General features: G+C 42.2%; 2 protein-coding genes across 2 annotated transcripts; one reads left to right on the top strand and one right to left on the bottom strand.

The window, feature by feature from the left end:
* Nucleotides 1-5041: 5041 nt before the first annotated feature.
* Nucleotides 5042-5968, bottom strand: LOC140006838 (uncharacterized). The gene has a single exon (XM_072049503.1). The coding sequence runs from the start codon at nucleotides 5966-5968 to the stop codon at nucleotides 5042-5044; it is 927 nt and encodes a 308-aa protein (XP_071905604.1).
* Nucleotides 5969-22524: 16556 nt separating this feature from the next.
* On the top strand, nucleotides 22525-25018 carry LOC140006837 (phytoene synthase 2, chloroplastic-like). Its single transcript, XM_072049502.1, has 5 exons — nucleotides 22525-23069; nucleotides 23319-23369; nucleotides 23451-23623; nucleotides 23989-24207; nucleotides 24507-25018. The coding sequence occupies exons 1-5, from the start codon at nucleotides 22697-22699 to the stop codon at nucleotides 24855-24857; spliced, it is 1167 nt and encodes a 388-aa protein (XP_071905603.1). The 5' UTR covers nucleotides 22525-22696; the 3' UTR covers nucleotides 24858-25018.

The following is a 25018-nucleotide window of genomic DNA, read 5'->3' as shown; positions in this document are numbered from 1 at the left end:
GGTCGGCGGGACTGATTCGAGCAGAGGTGAACGACCCTGCGCCTGACCTCCGACCTCTCACCCCCGAGGAGCTTACAGCTTGTAATCCCTTTGATCTTCTTTTCCTTGCTTTCCTTTCTTTTCCTTTGTCGCACGAACTGACCCCTTTCTTTGCTCTCAGTGAAGAGGTTCTCCCAGCTTCTGAACATAGGGGGGACAGGCAGCTCGCGCGCGGCTACCTCGGTACCCTCCTCAGCTCCTGGTGACGTGGCTCCTCCCTCACCAAAGCCTATTCCCGCAGCTCAGTCTACCCCCTTGGAGGAACCCAAAAAGAAGAGGAGGAAGACCACCGCCAAGAAAGCCAGGACCGAGGTGACCACCTCGGCTACACCTATGCCCCAACCATCTCCTACTGGCGCTTCCACGGAGCACTATGGGGTCAACACTGCCGAGCTGCAGGCCTCATCTGAGTCGCCCCCTTCGATGTGGCGGACGAGGAACATCATTCCTCTCAAGCCCCCCACCGAGCTGAGCACACATCCCCACCCCCTCCATTTCTGCCCGAAGTGGGGGTTGTCGATGAATGACCGAGCTCAGTTTCCAGAGGCTGCTCGAGAGCTCGTCAAAGGTTCGGTGCTCCCACGCGACCATCACTTGATCCAGCTCGCATCCAACTCCGAGTTGCTGTCGCACTACTACCTGAGCGCAGCCCAGGTAGCTTCTTCACTTGGTACTTTATTAGTATCTTTAATCCGTAGACTTCTCATAGTTGGACCTGCAGCTCAACGCTGCCGGTGCCGAGCTGGCTCAGCGATATGAAAACATGGGAGAGAATCTCTCCCAGGCTGATGCGGCCAAGAACAGGCTGTCCGGTCAGCTCGAAACGACCGAGGCAGAGCTGGAGGCAACAAAAAAGCAGCTTGCCGACTCCCAGGCCGCCTGCGAGCTTGAGAAGAAAAAGTCCGCCGAGCTGACTTCCCAGCTAGAGAGTGAGCAGAAAAAATCAGTCGAGCTAGTGGAAGCGGCCAGGACGGAAGGGCGCCAGCTAGGCGTTCGAGATTTTAAGAAGTCCGAGGCCTTTATGGATGATTTGGCCATCTTGAATGGCCCCGTCCTGCAGCTTGGCTACACCAAGGCCATGGCGGATGTTCAGTCTTTGAATTTGCCGGGTTTTGACCTGAGCAGATGGCCTGATTATAATCCCCAGGCTGCTGACCAGATTGACAGACTCGTCACGGGCTACTCCAATGGGCGCGACCTGGCTGCCTTGGTCGCCAACCCTGCCCTGCCTGCGACCTCCCCTGAGCAAGAGCAAGAACAGCAAGGGGAGAACTAGGGATAGTGACTTAGATAAGTCTATTAGACTAGGGCGAGCTCGGCCAGCTCACTTTTTGTATGGCCCCCTCGATGTTTTTCCTCTTTTTGAAATGAAATAGATAGCCTCTGATGGCCTTTCTCGTCCAACACTTGTAAAGATTTTCCTTTATTCAAAGTCTTTGGGTACATAAAAATATCTCAGCTCGGGCATTGGAACCGTTCTAATACGGGCCGAGCTAACTAATGAAGTGAAGATCAGACCTGTCCAGCTGATTACCTCAGCTCGGACGAACTATCAAGAAAAAGCCTCAAAACTGAGTGGTGCCAAAATAGGCCCAACTAGATAAAGTGAACCAATAAAGTGAACTAATAAAACATAGAGCCGACCTGTCCAGCTGAGCACTTCAGCTCGGGCAAGCCCCTAAAGGAAAAGCTTCAGATTTGAGTTGTGCCAGGTACGTGGAACTTCGCTTCCATCCTGGCGGGCCAGCCTACAATAACCCGCTCGGTCAGCCTCTTTTACCACGTAGGGACCTTCCCAGTTCGGGTCCAACTTACCGGTGCCCATAGCTCGGCTAACGGAGTTTTTGCGTAACACCAGGTCTCCTGGCTTGAAAGAAATGCGCCTTACCCTAGCATTGTAGTAGCGTGCGACCTGGCCCTTGTACTTAACCATCCGTATAGCCGCCTCTTCCCTTCGGTGCTCGACCAGGTCCAAATTAAGCCGCATCTCCTTATCATTGTCTTGAGCCACAAAGTGTTGCACCCTACCTGAGGGTACCCCAACCTCTGCTGGAATCACCGCTTCGACCCCATATGTTAGGATAAATGGGGTTTCCTGGGTGGCCGTCCGAGGAGTTGTCCGGTAAGCCCATAGTATGGTGGGTAGCTCCTCCAGCCAACTAGTTCTCACGGACTCTAATCTTGTCCTCAAGCCATGCAGGATGGTTCTATTTACGTTTTCGACCTGCCCATTGGCCTGGGGGTGCCCTACTGAAGTGAAGTGCTGCTGGATGCCGAGCTCCGTACACCACTCTCGGAGAGATTGATCAGCAAACTGTCTGCCGTTGTCCGAGACGAGAGTCCTTGGTACGCCGAATCGACAAACTATGCTTTTCCAAAGGAACTTCTGAATCGACCTGCTGCTTATCGTGTTAAGGGGCTCGGCCTCTATCCACTTGGTGAAGTAATCAATGGCTATCACCAAGTGCTCACAACCCCCTGGAGCTCGGGGAAACGGCCCCAACAGATCAATTCCCCACTGGAAGAATGGCCACGGGCTGCTGAGAGGAATCAATTCCTGAGTGGGGCCGTGATGGATCGGGGCATGTAGCTGGCAAGACCTACACCTGGCTACCAGCTCGGCTGAATCTTTAAAGATGGTGGGCCAATAGTACCCCGCCAACATCCCCTTCTTGGCTAATACTCTCGGGCCGACATGGTTGCCGCAGATGCCCTCATGCAGCTCGCGTAAGACGTAATTACCTTCCTCAGGCGTCACACACCTCAACCAGGGCTGCAAGTAAGATTTCCTGTATAAAATCCCTTGTGTGAGTACATACCTCTGTGACTTGAGGAGGATCTTGCGGGCCTCTGTCCTGTCTGGTGGAAGCTCTCCCTGAGCTAAATACTGAATGACATGATCCATCCAGGAGCTCACTACCTGAATGACCGCCGTGCTGACTTGGTCATATGCTCGACTTTTAACCATCTCCACCAGTATTTCCCGACCTATGCCTCCTGCCGAGGTGGAGGCCAGTTTGGATAAGGCGTCAGCTCTCCTATTTTGGCTCCGCGGTATCTGCTCAAGCGCAAACTGCTCGAACAAACCCTTCAATTCGTGTGCCTTCGCTACGTACCTTCTGAGCGTCCCCGCTTTGACTTCGTAGCTTCCCCACACCTGGTTCACTATCAGCTGTGAGTCACTATAGATTTTTATCGACCTGGCCCCTAACTTCCGGGCTATCTCCATCCCTGCAATCAAAGCCTCGTACTCTGATTCATTATTAGAGGCTCTGAAGTCGAATCTTAGTGCATAGGGCAGTTCTTCCCCCATAGGGCTAATAAGGAGGAGACCTGCTCCGCACCCCTCTTTGCTCGACGCACCATCCACGTACAATGTCCAGGTGGGACCTGCTCGTTCCACCGCCTCTGCGTCCTTCCTAGCCTGGATAGTATCCCCTGCCAGTTTAGCCTTGTCTGCTTTTTCAAGATGCCCGGCCTCGTCAGCATCGGCGGCCTGTCCGACCTTAGCTGCCTCCTCGGCCTCTCCGGCCTTGGCAGTTCCCTGGGTCTGCTCGGCCTCCACTGCTTTTCCGGCCTGCCTATCCTTGACGGCTTTTTTGACCTGCTGAGTCTCATCCGCTTCTCTGGACGGTCTGTCCTCGGCAGCTTCTTCGGCCTGCCGGGCCTCAGCTGCTTCTCCGGACGGTCCTCTCTCCGCTACCTGTGTGACCTGGGTGACCTCGGCAGCATCTTCGGCCTGTAAGACCTCTGCTGCTTCTTGGGCCTGGACGGCCTTGGTAGCCTCGTGAGTCGGTAAAGCCTTAGCTGCTTGCCCGGCAGGTACCTCCTTACCAACTCCCCTGTTCCTCATAGCCTGCATGTCACTGGCCTGATTGACCTCCGCTTCAGGCGATCCAAAGGATACACCATCTGCTATGAAGTCTGCCAATGCTTGGGCTTTGATAGAGGTCCGGGGCTGGTAGCCCAAGTCATACTCCGACAGCTCCACAGCCCATTTTACCATCCGTCCCGAGGACTCGGGTTTGGAAAGGATCTGCTTCAAGGGCTGGTCCGTTATGACCACTACAGGATGAGCTTGGAAGTACGTCCTAAGCTTCCGAGCTGCATGTACCAATGCCAGAACATAGCGTTCTACCGCCGAGTACCTTGCCTCGGTCCCCTGCAGGGCGCGGCTAACGTAATACACCGGCTTCTGCGTTCTTTCTTCCTCTCGCACCAATACTGCGCTAATGGCCCCCTCTCCCGCAGCTAAGTAGATGAACAGGGTCTCCCCCAACTCTGGAGAGGTCAGGGCCGGCAACCGTGCGAGGTGGGCTTTCAGCTCATCGAATGCCCTTTGGCACTCCAGGCTCCACTCGAACTGCCGATTAGCTTTCAGGGCCTTGAAGAAGGGCGCTCCCCGAACTGCCGATTTGGACAGGAACCTGTTCAAGGCTGCCATCCTCCCTGTCAATCGTTGTACCTCCTTTATATTTCGAGGAGGAGCCATGTCCGTGATAGCCTTGATTTTGTCTGGGTTAGCTCTGACCCCCTCTTTAGAGATCATGTAGCCCAGGAATTTGCCCGACCTGACCCCGAAAGTACACTTCTTGGGGTTTAGGCGCATTCGCGAGCTCCGAAGGACCTCGAAGATCTCCCTCAGGTCGGAGACGAACTGCTCCTGGGCTCGGCTTTTCACTAACATATCATCCACATAAACTTCTAGATTCCGGCCGATCTGATTTCTGAACAGCTTGTTCACCAACCTCTGGTAGGTTGCGCCTGCATTCTTCAGCCCGAATGGCATGGTAACGTAACAGTAGGTCCCGTCCTCCGTGATGAACGAGTTCTTCTCCTGATCCCCCTCGTCCAAAGCTATCTGATGGTACCCCTTGAAGGCGTCCAAAAAACAGAAGATCTCGTAGCCCGTTGTCGAGTCCACGAGCTGATCAATCCGTGGGAGTGGGTAACAGTCCTTCGGGCAAGCCTTATTCAGGTCAGTGAAATCCACACACATTCTTCAGGCTTTCTCCTCCTTCTTGACCAGCACCGGGTTGGCTAGCCAGGTAGGATAATAGACTTCCTTAACGATCTTAGCCTCCAGTAACTTACCCACCTCGCTCTTAACGACCTCCTTTCGCTCAGGAGCGAAATTCCTCTTTTTCTGCTTCACTGGTCGGACGTTGGGATCTACATGTAGTCTGTGGACTGCCAGCTCGGTGGGTATTCCGGGCATATCATCAGCACTCCAAGCAAAAATCTCAGCATACTCTTCCAAGAGAGATTCCAAAGAACTTCGGATCTGCTCACCCAGGCCGGCGCCGACCTTCACTGTGTGCTCGGGTCGGTCGGGCTGGACGGGTAGCTCGACCAATCCCTCATCTGTCTCCAATCTTTCCCCCCTCTCCAGGGGTTCCCAGGATTTCAGACAAATCGTCTGAGCTACTAATTTTTCTTTGCCCTTAAGGGTGGCAATGTAACACGCCCTTGCCACCTCTGGATCTCCCAGCACCTCAGCCACCCCATCAGAAGTAGGAAATTTCATACTGAGGTGCAAGGTGGAGCAAACAGCTCGGAGGGCATTCAACGTGGGACGTCCCAGGATCATGTTGTAGGAGGACGGCTCCTTAACCACCGCAAAGTTTACCGGAATCGTTCGGCACTTCGGGGACACCCCCACCGTGACCTGGAGAGTGATCATCCCTTCCGGCCTCACCGGAGGACCAGCAAAGCCGATCAACGGAGTTCGGACCGGTACGAGCTGTCTATCCTCCAGCTGCAGCTCCTTGAAGGTCTTATAATACAGCACGTCTATGGCGCTTCCGTTGTCTATATACACCTTCCTCACCTTGAAGTTACAGGTGATGACTTCTATCACAATGGCTTCATGGTTATTAGAGGCCAAAGGGACTGCGTCTTCAGGTCCATAGATTATTTCCTCATACATCTTCAAACGCTTGGCCGAGCTCTCCCCCGTGGGAGGGGGACGGTTATGCCGCCGAGCTGCATGACTATCTCCACCCGCAGGTCCTCCGGCGATGGTGTTAATCACCCCCGCCAGGTTCTGTATTTCCTGCTCGGGAGTTCAGCCGCGGGGCCCCTGAGGCCGGTCCCGCAGGTAGCTCGGGCGTTCCGACCTGGGCCTTCCCCGTTGCTGGTCAGCTCGTTCCTCTCGTACAAACTGCCCCAGATGACCTCGTTTGATGAGCTTTTCAATGTCTTTCTTGAGGTGACGACAGTCCTCCGTATCGTGCCCCACATCCCGATGATAAGCGCAATACAGACCTTGATCCCGTCTGCTTTTGTCCCCAACCAAAGGTCGAGGAGGTCGGGATAGCCCCTCCTGCTCCATTACTGCGAGCACTCGAGCTCTGGGTGCCGTGAGGCCAGTCCAGGACTTGTCCCCTCCCATCGGGCGACTCCTGGGGAGGCGGTCATAAGCACCCCTCCTTCCCTGGTCAGGCCGTGCCCTCACTTGGTCGGCGCCCTTCCTGCGCTTGTCATCCCTCAATTTTTCTTGTGCACTCTTAAGGCGATTGGCTTCCTCCGCGTTGGCCTTCTCATGGGCTCGATCTAACATCTCCCGAACTGTCTTGGGAGGTCTCTCCACCAGCTCGGTGTACAGCTTTTGCTTGCGCAGCCCGTTAATGAAGGCGGCCATGACCACCTTGTCGTCGCGATCTCGAACCTGAAGGGACTCATTATTGAAGCGCACCATGTACTCGTGCAAGGACTCCTCGGCCTTCTGTTGGATAGTCATGAGGTGCGCGGTGCTTTTAGAATAAGCTCGTGAAGAAACGAACTGTGCTGAGAACTGCCGTGCGAGCTGAGTGAAAGAACTGATCGATCTAGGGGGAAGCCCCTGGAACCACTGCCGAGCCCTTCCTTCTAGGAACATTGGGAAGGTCTTGCATCTGACCGCATCCGCGGCTGTTTGTAAACGCATCTGCGTCATGAACACAAACAGGTGGTCTTCCGGATCCGTAGTTGCGTCGTAAGGCTTCATGTTCGGAATTTTGAATTTCGCGGGCAGTTGAAACTCCTCGATATCGAGCACAAAGGGGGAAGCAATGTACCTGTCCGCTTCTGGGTCCAGAAGTAGGTCCAGTTCGTCCCGCACCTGCTGTCTCTCTCTCCGGGGGGAGAGGTCTTCCCTGGGGAGCCTCCGGACGGGCTCCGGGTGTTCAGTCCGGGAGTTCTTGTGAGAAGGCTCCATGACCTCGACTTGCTCACGCGTGACTTCCCGGTGTGCTCGCTTGGCCCCAGTTTTGGTGGGACTCCCAGTTCGGGATTCTGACGGATCTGCTCCCTGAACCTTGGGCTCCTTGTCCTGATGACCTCCCAACTGCTCTTTGAGGTAGTTCATGATTGCCTCGAAGGTGGGCAGGTTTTCGGCCACTGTCTGAACCAGTTGTTCAGGCGGGATTCGTGAGGGCCCTGCCCCTCCTTCTCCGGGTGTTGGACCCCGAGAGGGGTTTTGGGAGCCACCACGCTCGGTCCCCTTGGACCCGCCAGCGTTCCTCTGCGACCTAGTCTTCGGCATGACTCGCAATGAAGTGTAACGTGTTTCCCACAGACGGCGCCAATTGATGCGACTGCCAAAAATCGTGTCCGAGCTGATGCGGCCGACCTGATTGGAAAAATCGAGCTGGGATCGTGCTAGGTGACCTGAGAAGAAAGAACGCAGGCGGGACTGATGTCCCTGGGATAACTCCGACGGTCAAGTTAGTTTGGCCGTAGAAGGATATAGTAATAGTAGAGAATACTTGTGAGCCTACCTTGCGTAGTCTTGATAGCGGAGTATATATAGGACCGTTCGAGTTGTAGTTTCCTTATGAGAGTCAAAGTTCCCTTAGGGTTCGGAGTCTTCCTAGGGTTTCCCGCGGCGGCCCCTAAATGTTCGGAGACGGCGGCCCATCAAGCCCATCATAGGAGACCTTCGACATGCCGAGCTGGCTTTCTTAGGCCGAGCTGGCCCATGCCAGCCTCGAGGTACCTACTGCCGACCTGCCGCGTGTGGTCTACCGACCTGACACATGTCATGCGCGGATTTGCCCCACTACATGTATAAATAATAAATATGACATAATATGTATACTATATATAAAGTCTGAGTAAGGAGTTTGGAGTTAACATTGGGTTAACATTTATCGTCATTTTATAAATTTCCTTTTATGCCCTTATAAAAATTACTTTTACTTTAACTACCTATAACTACAAATGATTATTTTTATTTTTAACTATTTAAGTATATGTTTTCAGCATAACTACTCCTAAACATTACAATTACCAATATAAAATTATTTTATGAAAAAAATATTTAAAAGCTTAAATATTGCTTTAGTAATAAAAATTTTATTTAAAATATATGACTATAAATATTATGTATTTTTTTATTGCACACACATGGGGTGTGAATTCAATTCTAGTACATATTATGTATAATTATGAGTTAACTCTGTATAAATTAGATCCGAAACTTTAATGTATCTGTGAGTTAAGTATGGGTCTCATATTATGAATTCAAAGCCCAAAATCCATAAGCCAAAAATGTTACTATAATTGTGAGTCAAACTTGGACTTACTAAGTGCCACTCACAAACCCCGATTGGCAGCCAAATCAACGTTACACAACTTTTTTTTTATGATAGCGTTACACAGCTTTTGAAGATTGTGCAAGACACTTTATTGATAGGGTAAAAAACCTGGATGACTCTTAAACTTTTTGTCTTGTTTAACTTTTAGCCCCTTAACTTATAAAAGTGTACACATGTGACCCTTTTAGTCAGTTTAGCCAGTTTTTCAACCGGTAAACCCACTACAAGAGCTGCAACCCCAAATGTGAAGGGTGTTTTTGTTCGAACAAACTTAGAAAAAGTGATCAAAAACTCCAACACATGTAATGGAAGAAACCCTACCTCCATATTATCATCTGCGAGTTGCAGAGACGAAGGAAAGGAAAAGCGGAAGATGTCTTAGTCGAGTGCAAAGATGCACATAGTTCGTAGCCCTCCCCTCTCCATATGCCAATGTGGGAAAGTAACAAAGATGATAACTTTGTGGACGGATCGAAATCCAGGAAGGAGGTATGCTGTTTGCTCAGTAAAAGTCGGTGGGTATGGGTTTTGGGATTGGATCAATGAAGAGATGTGCCCGTTGGTCCATGGAGTTGATACTAGGGCTTTTGAGGAGGATCAATGCAATGGAAAAGAAAAAAGATGAACTTGAAGATGCCACAAGAAAATTGTAGGCAAAAGCTGTGAAATTGAAGGCAAAATTGAGAGGATTAGAGCAGCAATTGCGGTGGCAAAAATGGGTCAGCAAGTTTCTTCTGAGGCTGCTTGCGGTTAGTTTGTTGAGTTTGCTATTGATGGTAATAGTTTGGCAACACCGTAAAGGAGGTTATTTAGGGATGCTGCAAATTGGTCATGAATCCCGTAGAATGATGGAAATTGAAGGTGGCTTATGAAGGCTCTTTATTCATTGACTGGTAGTCAATGAATAAAGATTGAATGTGAAAAATCTATAGTACTTGTAGTAGTAGTAGTTATGGTAGGATAAAATGTGAGAAGTGGCTGTACTTTTGTTACTGAGCACTATAAGATTGGTTTGTTTGAATGAGCATTTAAATCAAAGTTTCATGCCTAAACATTTCATTTCATATATAATTGACTGAGATGAAGGATATTAGCAAAAGGAACATAATCGAATGCTATAGTTTAATAGAAACCAGTTGGGAAACATTGTCATAACATTGTATCCAAAACCTGGACATGATGAGAATCTTTGACATCCCAAAACAAAACAAAAAACTACACAAAAAGGCTGTTCCAGGCTACATCCAATCAAAACATTTGGCAATTTATCTACATACACATTCAATTTTTGTTCTTGGTTTCAACAAAATAACAATCAGATTTGGAGGCTATCTTCCATTAGCATTAACTAGCTACTCCTTTGCCTTGATAATACCGTAATCAGCTACAGCAGACTTAATTGCGCACGTGACTCAAACTTCATGTCAACCTCAAACTGAGGGTCCATTAGAAATTTCTCTAGCACAAAATCTTTATATCTCCCTCTAAAATCTTCATCTTCTTCCTCATCCGATTCGCAATTGTCACTTGATAAATGATCAAGTATGAAGTCTTCCTTAGGTGCATCAATTTCATCTTCAACAGGTGTGGATTGGCTCGGCACTTTAGATTTTCTTACCCTCACCTATTTTTTTTCATGGCTTTGATTGCTGTGATTCAAATGGCTGGTCAATCACCTAAGCCTGTGACTGCTGCCCCATCTCGGCATGTTGTGTCCCTTCTCCTTGCTCATTAAAGTCTAACTGCTGCTGCTCGTGAGTCTAATTTCCATTTGCAGTAGCATTTCCCTATTACTATTGAGCCCACTATCATCGAACATGTTGTTGACCAGCTGCTCATCACCACAGTATTCATTTGCACTACTAAATCTGTCCTCTTCACAGTCTGACTCTGATTCTGGATCACTTTCAATGGACCCCTCTCCATTCTCACCAACACTAGCTGTTTCTTTGTTACCAATACCAGTATCAGGCCCTTTTGATCCCCCGGTTTCTTCTGTGTCCATGAAGACAGCATTGCAACGCCTTGTACTAGGGATCAATGCCAAAGAAGGCTTTCTGAACATGCAACCTTGCTAACCAAATCTTGTATGATAACTCCATCTTTCCTCTTTTCTATTGGTGGCCCTATATCTAACAGTCTTTTCAATTCATCAATTTCATTTGCTATCAAATGATGGTAGTACACTTCCATCACCTTAAACTGATATGCACATGACTATCAGTAGACAACTCTTGTAATCCGGTCAACATATCTTTATCCGGCTCAAGGTAATAGTATACTATGGATGCCCTAGTTTTGCAACCATACTGTCAATCTCATGAATGGACATTCATTCAGCATCACAAAGATCAATGTAATTTACGTTCCCACCATCATAGCTTTCATAAGTCCCCCCAACTAATTCTTCCCCCATGGTGTATTCTTATGGGAAATAATTCTAAATTTGTATCTGTGCATGAATATTTACTTATCAATTTCACACCCAACTCAGAAAATGACAGATACATAATGAATATTTAATTACCTATTTCATCGATAGCAAGCAAATATTTCATATAAAAAACCCTAATCGAATACTACTGTAGACACCAAAATTTTATCATTTTATTTTATTTTTTTGTTAAATTTTATTTATTTTAATTTGTTTGTTTCATTTCTATTTCTTGAGAAAAATCAGAAAAAGAAAGAAAAGAAAAGCAAAAAAAAAAAGAACAAAAATAAAATATAATTTTGAAAAAAAAAAAAGCAGACCCAAGCGCGCTTGCCATTGCCATTTTCGTACCCAAAAGACGGGAAACGCAAGGCATGAGTACAGCAAACTTGCAAATCCATTTCTCCTCCTATTTCCACTCATTTTTTCTTTCATTTTTTCCTCCATTTGATCACTCTAGTACATGGCCACCTGGCCCTAATCCAAAACATCAAGAATCTTCTGGAATCAGGCCAATCTAATGGCTCAAAGATTGCCAAGAAAGTGCAGCAAAATATGCACCATTGATCCTAGGTTTTGAGAGAGGTTTTGTTCCTATAAAAAGGCTCCAAATGCGGCCATTAAAGGAGGAGAGGCAGTGGACAAAGAAAAATAGAAAGAAAACAGAGGAAAAAGAAGAAGAAAAAAGTGCAGAAATTTTTTCTGGAAAAACTTGAGCCAAGGTTGAGCGGGAGGTCCTGTTCAGAGGCAATTTTTCTCCTTTGTCCTGACTTCTTTTGGATCGATTCTTGATTTCTGAATACTCTATAGATGTAGGAAAAGAACTTTTGTGTTGGAGATTTTTAGAGAAAACGTCTCTAAAGTCATCGAATCCGGGCTCGAAATCGGACCATTGTTAGCTCTTGAAGCCAGTTTTTTCAGAAATCTTCAATTTTATCTTTCCGATCTTGGATCCCTTTTTCCTGAGGTTTACAGCTCTCATTCGACTTCTTGAAACATCATAGGTATCTGTTAAACTGTCTTCCTTCGTACAAGTTCGGATCTATGACAGATTTCTCCCTTTTTTGCTCTCTACATTTTCATTCCTCTTGTTATGTTTTTTGTAAAATCTTGGTTGGAATTTTTTTTAGGGCAAAAAACTGCGGTGGTCCTCTAACTTTCAACTTTGTGCACTTTTAGTCCTCCAACTAATAATTGCGCAAATGTAGTCCTCGAATTAATAAAATTGTATATTTCTAGTCCATCCGTCCAATTTGGCTGTTAAGATGGACGGGAGAGACATCACAGACTACTCTCATAACATTTGTTGGGGGCAAAGTCATCAGCACAGCAGAGGGACTTACTTACCTTAAAAATCCCATTATTCTCCATTTTCACTCCAATTGACATCTGAAGCTTGTAGGACTGGTAGCAGTAGATTTTTGGTCTCAATTGAGCCGAAAATGAGGAGATTGAACACTCCAACTCTTCCCGTGTGCCCCTACGGTAAATCGACGTGACTTCGTGGACATCTTGGAATCCTGGCAAGAGGTATGCAGTATGCGCAGATGGGGGTTGCGACTTTTGGGATTGGATCGACGGGGAAATGTGTCGTCGGTCAATTGAGGTGATACCCGGTCTTCTAAGAAGGGTGAATGCAACTGAGCAACAAAGGGATGAATTGCAAACTGTACTGATCAAATTGGAGTCAAAAGCTGCAAAGTTGAAGGTGAAAGTGAAGGACATGGAACACGAATTGGTGAGACAAAAGCATATTAGGAAGTGGCTTGTAAGACTACTGGTACTCTCTTGGATTTTAATCTTATTAATGGTGGTTTGGCCTCGAGATGAAAGATGGACTTCTGGAATGCTGCAAATTGAAGAAGCTCTATGAAAATTGCATAGCTGACCAAATTGTATCTATCAAGATGTTGATGGAGTAATCTGATTTTAAGATAACTGTAAAAATTGTGTTGTAATCTTGCTATATTGTATTGGCCTTTTGTAGTGTTAGCTAGGCTAACGAATATGCAGTTGAATTGTACTGAATGCTTTTGGAAGAATGGAAGTAATAGAACTTCATTTGATCTGAACTGGTGTATTGTGCTTGGCAGGCTGGCAGCCATACAAGAAGACGATATTAGAATGGGAAAAATTGAATGAATGCTAAAAATAATAGTAGAAACCAGAATAAAACAAAACAAAATGCCCTGTTATGTTCATTCATTCATTTACTTGATACCATCCAACTATGTGTTTAAAAATAATAGTAGAAACCAGAATAAAACAAAACAAAACAAAATGCCCTGTTATATTCATTCATTCATTTACTTGATACCATCCAACTATGTGCTAAAAATAATAGTAGAAACTAGAATAAAACAAAACAAAACAAAACAAAATACCATGTTATATTTATTCATTCATTTACTTGATACCATCCAACATAGCAGTCAAAAGAGATACAATAGTCAAGCTTGACCATTTAACAATTAGTAGAAAAAAAAAACTAATCCACTTATACATAAAAAGCTAAGCAGTTGGACAAAACCATTACTTGGTCACAAGCTGTCTAATACAAAAGACAAAAGACGTTTCCCAGTCAAAAGAGATCCAACAATAAAGTACTGCTGGTTTGCAAAACAGTGGGTGTTGTTGGATTAAGCTGCTATCTATCCTCTTGTACCTCCAGTTCCCCTTCCTCTTCCTCTACCAGCTCTTCCTCTGCCCCTGCCACTCCATTTTCCCTTCCAATTCCCAACAGTGAAGGGAGGTTGCTTGCCCAAATATGCATAGTTCTGATTGATAAATCCTTTATCAGCATCTGTTAAAGGCTGGTTTGTTGAATTTTTCTGCTTCTGCCTCTTAGGAGATAGTTTCTACAAGAGGCCTGCTGTTCTTGAAGATTAGCACCATGCTGGAATGATGATTGGTGGTCTTCCTGATCCACTTGCTGTTGATGTGTCTCATTCTGATGCTCATGTTGGTGTTCATTCTGATGCTCATATGCCTCGTGAACTTGAGGAGATTGTCGCTGAACATTTCTTTTTTTCTTCCTTTGCTGGTCCTTTCTAACCTGTCAATGGCAGCAAATAACAAAAAGTAAGATTTTAATCTGTTTTTTCATGTATACCAGAATTTCTATACACTTATAGTCTGTCTTTTAGATGGCCTCGCAGAGGACTTTGGACTTTTAGGATTTTCTGCACCCTGTGGAGTATGTACACCAATATCAGTACCCTCTTTTACTTGACTAGATTGAGTAGACCCTTCTTTGCAGCATGTAGCCGCATTGTGACCTGCCTTCCCACACTTTTTACAATGTATAACAATTCTCCTTCTCAGTTTTCTACCATGATTTTTTCCTTCTGTGATGTCTATCCTTCGAGCCTTTCTTGGCCTCCCAGGCTGAGTAACAATGAGTGGTGGGTCCAATATAGGCATGGTGGATGGGCCATAGAATTTCACCACTAATTGGTTGGAGGACATTACAATATATCTTCAAAAATAGATCTGTACTGTAGCAACTTTCAACTTTGTTATAAGGATTTTCATTATTCTTATGAATTGCTGCTATTGCATGACAGTAAGGAATTCCACTTACGGCCCACAATTTGCACGTGCAATGCCTTTTTTTAGGTCTACAGCATATTGGTCTCCTTTAGGGCCCTTCACTTGATAACCAACAGCAGCATTCCAAATAGGATTCCAGTGAGTTGAACGCTTCACCCTTTCATCAACAATTTCGGTGGGCAATGGTCCAATAGGACCTTTACATTTCTCCATGGCTGCCTTTCTTTGTTGAATCCTATCCATAATATACTCTTTGATAGTCTTCAGTAGTGAAATTATAGGCTGATCTCTGGCTTCAAGGATATGAGCATTGAAAAATTCACAAAGGTTATTGACCAGAATATCACATTTGGTATGAGTTGGGAAAATGCCTTGCACCAATGCCGAGGATGAGGTGCCTTTTTCACCCAGCTATGTGCTTTCTTGTCATACGTCTCCAGGTTTGACATTGCCTCATTGAAGTGCTCAGGTGTAGTACAGCATGCAATATTCCAGAATCTCTCCTTCAACGCCTCTCCTGGATGCTTTTTCTTAAAATTTCTATATAAATGCTGTACACAATATCGGTGCTCATAGTTTGGAAGCACCTCAACTAATGCTATGTCCAGTCCCTGCAATATAAATAGAAAAGTAAACACCTAACTTGACGATAGAAACCAGATTACAATGATATAGTGCATAACCTTTTGTTGGTCAGAGATAAAAGTGTAGTGGTATTGGTTTTGTATATCCAAATCCACACTCAACAACTTCAGAAACCATGTCCATTGTTCCGTGGCTTCTTTCTCCACAACTGCCCATGCAATTGGCCAATAACCATTGTTAGGGTCCACTCCAAGAGCAGTAAGTAATTGTCCTGGATAAGTGCCTTTCAGATGGCATCCATCAAAGCCTATAATAGGCCTACAACCATCCCTAAAGCCTTGCTTAAGTGGCCCAAGGCAGCAGTATAGTCGCATGAATCTTGGATTACCTGTAGGCAGTCTAAATGGGGTAAACATGACCTCCATAGTACTTCCCTCATGTGTCTTCTTTATCTCATTGCAATATTCTCAAATCTTCTTGTATTGTGGCTCTACAGACCCCTTAATAAGCTGTATAGCCTTGGCTCTTGCTTTTCTAGCCACCCATTTAGAAATCTCAATCTCATAATCCTCATGAACAGTTTGCCTAAGCTCCCTAACGGGCATCTTTGTGTTAGACCTGATTCTCTCCATATACCTACTGGATAGCCACGTAGAAGTCATGTTTTTATTCTTCCAAGCGTGATTGCAATTCTCATGCACATCATGCATTGTCTTTACCACCAAATCTGATGTACCAAGTGCCCTCTCTATTGATGCAAAGACAAACCAAGGATACGGGTCTCTACAAACAGCCCTTACCCTTTTGGTATCATTTTTACATGTCCAGACTGGTTTACCTTTTTTGATACCATATTCGGTCACTGTTGCCTTGAATTGTTGCCTTGACTCAAACTTCATCCCCAATTTAAACTTGGGGTCTATCATGAATTTATCCCATACAAATCTCTTGTATCTCCCTTCGAACTGGTTCTCATCTTCTTTTGATGAACTGTAATCACTGCTTAAGTGATCCGGTACATAGTTCATCCAATGCATTTGTCTGCCTCTCAGGACCTTCATCTACAGGTTTCTCTCTTCTTCTTCTCACTTGTTTCTTCCCCTTTTTTGGCTGCTGTGGTTGCTGATTGTTGGTTTTCTGCTAACTGAGGGCTGTTGGGGTTGTTGCTCAGCTCCTACTTGATTTTTGGACTGCCGATGCTTGTTTCTAGCCTGCGAAGACCTCTCAGATGTATCATGCTGCTGTTCACCTCTTGTATCCAGTTGCTACTGGTCTCCTTCTCTAATGAGGTTATAGAGAAGCTGTTCATCTCCACAATAATCATTATCCCAAGGAAACCTCTCTACTTCAGCATCTGATTTAGATGCAACTTCACCATCATGTGTAGTGCCCTCATGTGTAGTTCTAGGCACCTCATGTGTAGTGCCCTATTCATTCCTTGGATTTTCAGCAGTTGGTCCATTGTCCCTTAATGGTTCTGCTGAAGTCTGCCCAGTGTCATTGTCAACAGTTTGCCAAGTTGACTATGATGCCCCACCTCCACTACGTACCATTTGTAAACAAGGTTCCGCAACCACCCTACCTTCATCATCTAGTTCTTCGATTACCACACCACATTTTTTCTGCTCTACTGAATTACCCCTACCAGTAGCCTCCATCAAAACTTGATCAATTTTTTCAATTGTTAAGTGTTTACAGTAAACCTCCATCACTTTATATTCATAAGCCAAGGTACAAAATTTGTTTACATCAGCATTTGTACACAATTCCCTTAATCCACTGTTAAGATCTTTAGTTGGTTCAAGATAGTAATACATTTTGATTTCCTGAATATGACCGAGCTCCTCTACCATTTGATTCAGTTCATGAATTGACATCCGTTCACAATCACATAAGTCTACATCGTCCACATCACCACCAACATAACTTATGTAACTTTTCCAACGAATCTTTCCCCCGTGATGCATTCTTATAGTAAATCATTCAGATCCTGCATCTACATTAACAATTATGAGTAATCATTAATTTGGTAACTAATTAATTAACTCATTAATTTGGTATATAAAAGACCTTAATCACAAACCTAGGTCAATAGGCACTAATATATACTAAATTAATCAACATTAGAAATTAAATAATTTGGCTAGCTCAACAAGACAAAGTAGTCATGGCCCAGTAGTTTAAAAAATATGCTTCAGGACCACTGGTGCTTATTTATAGACAGAGACAGTGAACCCAAATATGGGACCACTTTCCTCCCATATTTGAGACAAAACACCCTCACATTCAACCCCACAACCAAAATAAAACTTCCTATGTACTTAGCAATCACTATAACACAAATAACCATCAATTGTTGCTCATTTTTGCAGAACTTTGTACAGTTTAAGTGCACATACCGTATACTAATTGGGGGTCGAAGGAGACGCCCTTTCTCGTAATTTTCCATTCCACTATTCCTCTGGGTAGACTTCAAACCCAATCGTCTTTTTCTTTGCTGCAAATCTCGTCACAGCAAGGCGTAATTTAGGGTTAATTGGAGAAGAAGGAGTTCCACTAACAGTCCAAACTTTGAAGCTTTCGAGGGACTTTGTTGTTTTCGAGGGACTTTGTTGTTTTGTGCTGATGACTTTGCCCCCAACAAATGTTATGAGACTAGTCCGTGATGTCTCTCCCGTCCATCTTAACAGCCAAATTGGACGGATGAACTATAAATATACAATTTTATTAATTCGAGGACTACATTTGCGCAATTATTAGTTGGAGGACTAAAAGTGCGCAAAGTTGAAAGTTAGAGGACCACCGCGATTTTTTGCCCTTTTTTTATCATGTTTGCATGTGATTAAAGATGATATGCAAATGATGAGTTTTTGCTTGAGTTACCGGGCCATAGGATCTTGTTTTGGTCCAAATGATTAATGGTTTGTTGGTAGCATCCATTTTGACATGAAAACCCAGAAAAGTTGCGGAAGGAAGAAAGCTTCTTAGTACCAGGCTGCATTTTTAAATTACAGTTTCACCCCTCGATTTTCATCTAATTCCACTATAGCCCAAAAACTTGGAAAAATAAATCAGTTTTGTCCCTTTTTAAGTTTAATCCTATTTTTTCATATTTTAGCATGTTTTTTTCAGCAAATGATTCATGGGATTTAGAGTATAATTAGACTTTAATCATTTTTAGTTGACTTTTTAATTTGTTGGGGTTGGTGAATTAAAGGAGAATTGGATTTGGTTATTTTGTTTGGATTTTTTGGAAGTGGGTTTTAGTTATTTCTGATTGGGTTTGACTTAAGCTTAGAGGCTAAAGCCCATGGATTTTCCGGTTGGGCTTGAGTGATAAAAGTAAAGGCTGGCTTGTGTTATTTCTTTTGAACTTTTGGTTGGGCTAAGCGGTTTCTGGCCTAGGAAAATAAAAGAATGGCCCAAATGGCCTTTTATTTCAAGAAGTCTGATACAAAATTTGCATTCGAGCCCTATAATTTTAAGTAATTTTACTACGACCCTAAAAACTTTTGTTATCTTTCAATTAGGTCCCTAATTTAATTTCAATTTGATCCCTAAACTTTATTTTTCTTTGATGTTGACCCCTAATTTTTGTAATAATTATAATTTTACCCCAAAAACTTTCTTAATTTTTGCAATTAAATCCCTAATAGTTTTGATTTCTTAAATATAAGTTGCTTTTCTTCTTTAATTGTTAATTATACGTCATTTAAGTGCTTTAATTGGTAGATTTCATGATTATTTCCATTTCTTTATAATTAAATTGGTGCCATGATCATTTTATTGATTTTGGAGCATAAGTAGGGTAAATTTCACCCCATTTAACCACAACTTCAAGGGAGGTAACATTCTTTTATTATTTTACATCCTCTTATGTGCTCTAATGTGTTTTTTATGTGTAATTGCATGTTTTGAGTGCCTTTTCTTTTAATTATTCATTTTAAGTTTCATTTATTTATTTTTTTAATGATTATTTGAGAGGCATTAAAATGCCAAATTGTAATAGATAGGTGCTCAAGACATGTAATTAGCTAGCCTTTGTAATAAATAGGTTTTAATTTTTGCCAAAAATACAATTAGTTAGATAAATGTAATAGTTAGGTTATTATTATTTTAATTTTTCCCTTTGATTGTAGTTAGGACCCCAAATGTAATAGTTAGACTTTTATTTGCGTTTATTTGCTTGTGTGCTTATGTATTGATTCGTTTTCTTTAGGGTTTTTGCATCTAGATATTATGCTTATGTGCTATGTGCACTATGTGCTTTATGTGTTTACTTGTTTTAATTATGTTTTATATGGTTTATTTAGTTATAATAAGTGCATGATGTCACTACACTAGTCCAACACTAGTTGTGGCCTTTCTCCCGATTTCTCACTGGTCCAACACTAGTGAAGAGTTATAGAAATGTGTTAGTTCAATACTAGACTCTTAAGGCCGTTTTCGCGCTAGATTCACATTCCTTGCGTAACATCCATTGCATTTCATGCATATTTTTCATTTTTAGGATATTTTCTCATCTTGCATGATATTTCCTCTATATATAATCTCCCTTATCTCTATGTGTGCGAAACATGACATTTAGACTTGCATTTCATTTAGAAAATTAGAAGTAGGTTAGTCCATTTGCTTGATTAGGTTAGGAGAGTTACCCTTCAAATATGGGAAATGAACGAGTGTGGCTTTTTAACCTTAGCACGCGCTCGTCTCCCTCTATACGAAGGAAAATTTGAGTTACGAATCTTAGTTCCCTGTACTCGTTATATTGCATTCCTCTCCTTTAGGTCACATATGTTTATATATTATTATTATTTTTTTCTTCGAGTCTCATCATTGCACATTCGTGACATCTTCTAAGAATCATTTTGGACTTTACAATTAATGTGATTTGCACTAATTAACTTTTGAAGAGATATTTTGACCCTCTCGATATTCATTAGGTCTAGAATTGCATCCATATAGAAAAGCTCTAATGTGATAAGTTTTATAGGTTAAACTAAGAAAATTTTTAACTAAATCTCGCAACTAGTTTTGACTAGGTTGAAAGGGTGTTATTTGACAAGTACATGATAGGTATTGTAAATGCACGCCCACTGGTTTTGTCCAATGACACATAAATCATGACTCATACTTTTCGTTTTTTTTTAAAAAAAAAAAATGATAGGCATTTGATTGTCAGAAAGTGGCAATAATGATGATCCTAATGGTTAACATGATGTAATTAAATAAGAGGTTGGAGTGTTGGGACCTTCACCAATGCTATGCCCTTAGACTCACTACTCAATGGCAACGAAGGGGTTTACTTTACATTACATCTGTTGGCTAGAATTAGAAGCAAAATATCAAACTAGAGACTGGTAATATATTAAATGCACTTGTCACACCATTGAAATCTTGAAAGTTGCACCTACTCGTTCCTAACATTATTGATAAGATTCATTGAAGGTGGAAAGTAAGAACAATATATGTTAGCCTGAGGATTCGGTGCAAATGGGAAAGCTTGTTTCCCGATGTTTGCCTACAAAATGTACAGTACCTGACATGCATGGAATAGCTTTTACTAGCGGATATAGTTACAGATTCATTGAATGAAGGAAAGGGTTAGATTGAGTAATAAAGTGGAAGGAATTATAAGTTTGAGGTTCTGATTTTAGATATTTTATTTTAAAAAGTTATTGAATGAGTTTGGCATCTTTTTTGTGTTTTTATTTTTTTACCTTGTTTATGTCCTATTCGTGAGTTAGATTGAATAATAAAGTAAACAAAAATTGTAAATAAAAGATTTTAAATTCAAAATCTTTAATTATTTTTAAAAAAAAGTCATTGAACGAGTTTGACATCCCGTTTGTGTTGCTATTTTCTTCTTTTTTTTTCACATCCTACTCACATAAGTAGACAACAAACTCTATCGTTTCCGGAAAAAAAAAAAAGGTAGACAACAAACACCATGTGATGGATTGCATCTCTATAATCCAAACCAGATTCATGGTCAAACTTGTGGTTACCCTACATAGAATATGCTAGCCTAATTTTCTGGTGTGAGATAACTCACAGCTGAACCAGAAAGAAAATCAAATAGTACATGGTTTAATGGTTTTCAAAGATTGTTTGAGAATTTTCATGTCCCAATTATTCGTCGGTTATAAAAATCTTAGACCACGTCAACTTACACTACAACTGACATAATAAATTTTATATGATTGTCTAATTGTTCTAATTGTTGGCATATTAAATCAAGTCTAAAAAATAGAAATTTCTATGTTATTGTTTAGTAGAAGTATTTTAGTCAAGTCAAGTTTTTAATAATTCATTGAACTCAAATTATAGTAGTTTTATTATTTAAGAATTAATATTTTATTAAGTAATTCTATTTTTAATTTTCTTTTCTGGGTTAAGCTACAAATGTACACTGCACCACTAGTATGCTTCAATTCACACAATTAAGGTAGATTAAGATGCAGCATGTTTAGGCGAATCATACCATATTTGCTGCACATGTTAGTTACGTATTCCGGATTTGGAGCAGCACATAGACTAGAATAATCCTTATTTTATCCTTGATCACACATAATTTTTGCGAGAATTAATAATTAAATTTGGGATAAATTATATATTTAACTCCCCGTGATTTCAACATAATCACGACATCTCTAATATTTTTAAATGTCCACATAACCCCATTGTAGTTTGATGTAAAGTAAAAATTTGATGAAAAATAGTATACGTGACATCGTTAATTGAAATGTCAAAGTCACTCTTACCTAATGTTAAATCGAACAGTGGTTTAATAATCATACATAATACCATAAAGAAAACACAAGCGGATAATGCAGATAATCATGTACAATTCATTTGGGGGAAGGGGGGTAGGGGAGGTTATGTGCATATTATGAGTCCATGACACGCATTTTTGGAGATGTCTGGTTAAATCACCACAAAACTATGGTGCTTCCAGTCCATTTTCAGTCTTACATACAAGCATAGGGGGTCATGTGGGTATTTTAGAGCCTTAATGTGATCATGTGACAATATGCAAAACTATAAGGGGCTATGTGTAATTTACCCTTAAATTTGCATATTTACTATCTACACAAATAGCTTGTGCAACTCCAAAATTTTATGTGGTTGATCTCTCTCCATAACCAAAGAGAGTGATGGCACATTGTGGCATCTGCCTTGGGTTTGTATAAGAAACTGCCAAAGGAAAATAGGAGAAGCTGACCATATTGATCAAGTTGTCCGGCCTAGCCAAAAGGCATCCTTAACATAATCTTAAAAAGATCCTATAACAGATGTTACAGACATAAGAAGTTGGGTATATGAACTCGAGAAGATCTCTTTAATTTACCTGGCTAAAACTCTATTGCCTTTATATTGTATGTATATGGTTACAGGTATCTTCGTTCCGCCTATGATGCAGACAATAAATTACTCAATACAGTTAAGATTGACTGCTATAAATTAGTGACAGAAGCCACGTTTTGCTCTCTGCAATATAGGAAAGATGTCATGTAGAAATATAAGTATGGTTTGTCCAAGGGAGAAGTCAAGGTCTCCGTTTTCTTTCATCGCTAGAAATAGGAATAGCAAAAGTAACTCCAGAATATGTTTTGAGCTGAAGTTTTCATCGGCTGGAATGGTGCCTGCAGCAGTAATAACTGATGTTACTAGTCCATCAAGAACAACATCAGAGGAGAAAGTGTATGATGTAGTTTTGAAGCAAGCAGCTCTTGTGAAACAAAAGAAGACAGATAGAAGTATACATGAAAAGAAATTACTGGAGCAAAGAACTGGTAATATAAGCTGGGATTTTCTGAACAAGGCCTATGATCGATGTGGTGAGATCTGTGCTGAGTTTGCAAAAACATTTTACTTAGGTACCTCCTTGTTCTTCTTGCACGTTCTTTACTTGATCATCTCATTTTTTCGCCTTCTACTCAGTCTTGGTGAACTAGCTACTGATCGATTAAGCAAGCAAACAAACAAATCAGGGCTGACAAACCAAGGTTTCATGATTATGCTAAATATAAAAAACCATGAAAGTAACCATTTCAGAAATTTCCAAAAATCCAATGTTCTGAGACCATATCACGAAACATACTTGACCTTTTCCAGTACTATTTCAGGAACATTATTGATGACACCAGAGAGAAAAAGAGCTATATGGGCTATCTATGGTATGCCTGTTGAGTCTTTTGAAGCTTAATTCTTGATATCTGATTGTTTGAGTAATGATGAAATGAATGACTTCGCTCTAGCGTGGTGCCGAAGAACTGATGAACTTGTAGACGGACCTATTGCTTCTCATCTTACACCAAGGGCTCTTGATAGATGGGAGGAAAGGCTAGCCGGCCTGTTTGAAGGCCATCCATATGATATATTTGATGCTGCTTTATCTGATACTGTATCCAAATTTCCGGTTGATATACAGGTGAAGTATCAGAAAACAAAAATTTAGTACAATCACTTTTTGTCCTCAAGCTACACTATTTTAGTGTTGCAATCTTCATGTTGATAGTCAAACCAAATAGACATGCTTAAACAGAATGAAGAGATTCTAAGCTGAACCTGACTTACCTACCATTAACTCTTTGTACCCCTCTGGAATTTAACATAAAGTTCATGTTCTAGAACAGATGCAGTCTCAACTAGACTCGGTCTATCTCTGGATCTTCTTGACTAAATTGGTTATAAACAGTTCATTTTGTTTGATTTTTATTTAACTTATATTTGTCATATCAGCTCATACTACATCATTAGCCCTTAAGGTGACGTTTGTGTCTTATATTTTGACAGCCTTTCAAGCACATGATTCAAGGAATGAGGATGGACTTAAAAAAAACACGGTACAAGAATTTTGATGAGCTTTACCTCTATTGCTATTATGTTGCTGGAACAGTAGGGTTAATGACTGTTCCTGTGATGGGGATTGCGCCAGAATCAAAGTCCTCAGCAGAAAGTGTCTACAATGCTGCATTAGCCCTTGGGATCGCTAATCAGCTTACCAACATCCGAGTAAGACCTCTTGAAACTCTAAATTAATGCTAAATATTAACTAAACTATACCTTGAAAGATCGCAAATAATGAATAATTTTCACAGGATGCCCCATGCATGTAGAAATGCTAATACAACCCTGTTCAAACATAACAATTTAGCAGACACTTTTTATTAATCTGCATTTCATCACTAAAATCTACATAGTTTCCACTACAATTATACAGTAATTTATCTATTTTTTTTCCCATTTTATCACCCTAGTATAGTATGGAGGAAACTGATCGAAGTAATTTTTCCATTTCACTGTAAATATTTCAAAATAGCGCGAGGAGAGGAAGAATATACCTTCCACAGGATGAACTCGGGCAAGCTGGTCTATCAGATGATGATATATTTCGTGGCAAAGTAACAGAAAAGTGGAGAAACTTTATAAGTGGACAGATAAAAAGAGCAAGGATGTTGTTTGATGAGGCTGAGAGGGGCATAGCAGAGCTGAATTCAGCTAGCAGATGGCCTGTCTGGGCATCTTTACTAATATATCGACAAATCTTGGACGTCATTGAAGCTAATGATTATGACAACTTCAGAAAGCGTGCTTTTGTTGGAAGAGCAAAGAAACTAGTCTTCCTTTCAGTGGCTTATGGCAAAGCTGTTGCTGCTGAATGATGTTGCTCCAATTTTAGCAGAGTTCATGCTAACATGAATTCAAATAATACTTAGAGCAGACTTGTGAATATATTGTAGTAAAATTTTTGAATGTAACAGGTACTTGTGTATATACACTTTTGGGGTTAATACAAGGACTTGCTTTGCAATCTTCTGCTGTA

The sequence above is a fragment of the Coffea arabica genome, chromosome 5e (assembly GCF_036785885.1).
Source record: "Coffea arabica cultivar ET-39 chromosome 5e, Coffea Arabica ET-39 HiFi, whole genome shotgun sequence".
Lineage (NCBI taxonomy): Eukaryota > Viridiplantae > Streptophyta > Magnoliopsida > Gentianales > Rubiaceae > Coffea > Coffea arabica.
Note: the sequence above shows the minus strand (reverse complement) of the source record. Positions and strands in the feature narration are given on the sequence as shown.

Coding starts and splice junctions, on each gene's coding strand:
- LOC140006837 (XM_072049502.1), top strand. CDS start 22,697: ATGTCATGTAGAAATATAAGTATGGTTTGTCCAAGGGAGAAGTCAAGG. Junction 23,070..23,318: donor TGCAAAAACATTTTACTTAG/GTACCTCCTTGT, acceptor GTACTATTTCAG/GAACATTATTGATGACACCA. Junction 23,370..23,450: donor AGCTATATGGGCTATCTATG/GTATGCCTGTTG, acceptor ACTTCGCTCTAG/CGTGGTGCCGAAGAACTGAT.
- LOC140006838 (XM_072049503.1), bottom strand. CDS start 5,968: ATGTATGAGGAAATAATCTATGGACCTGAAGACGCAGTCCCTTTGGCC.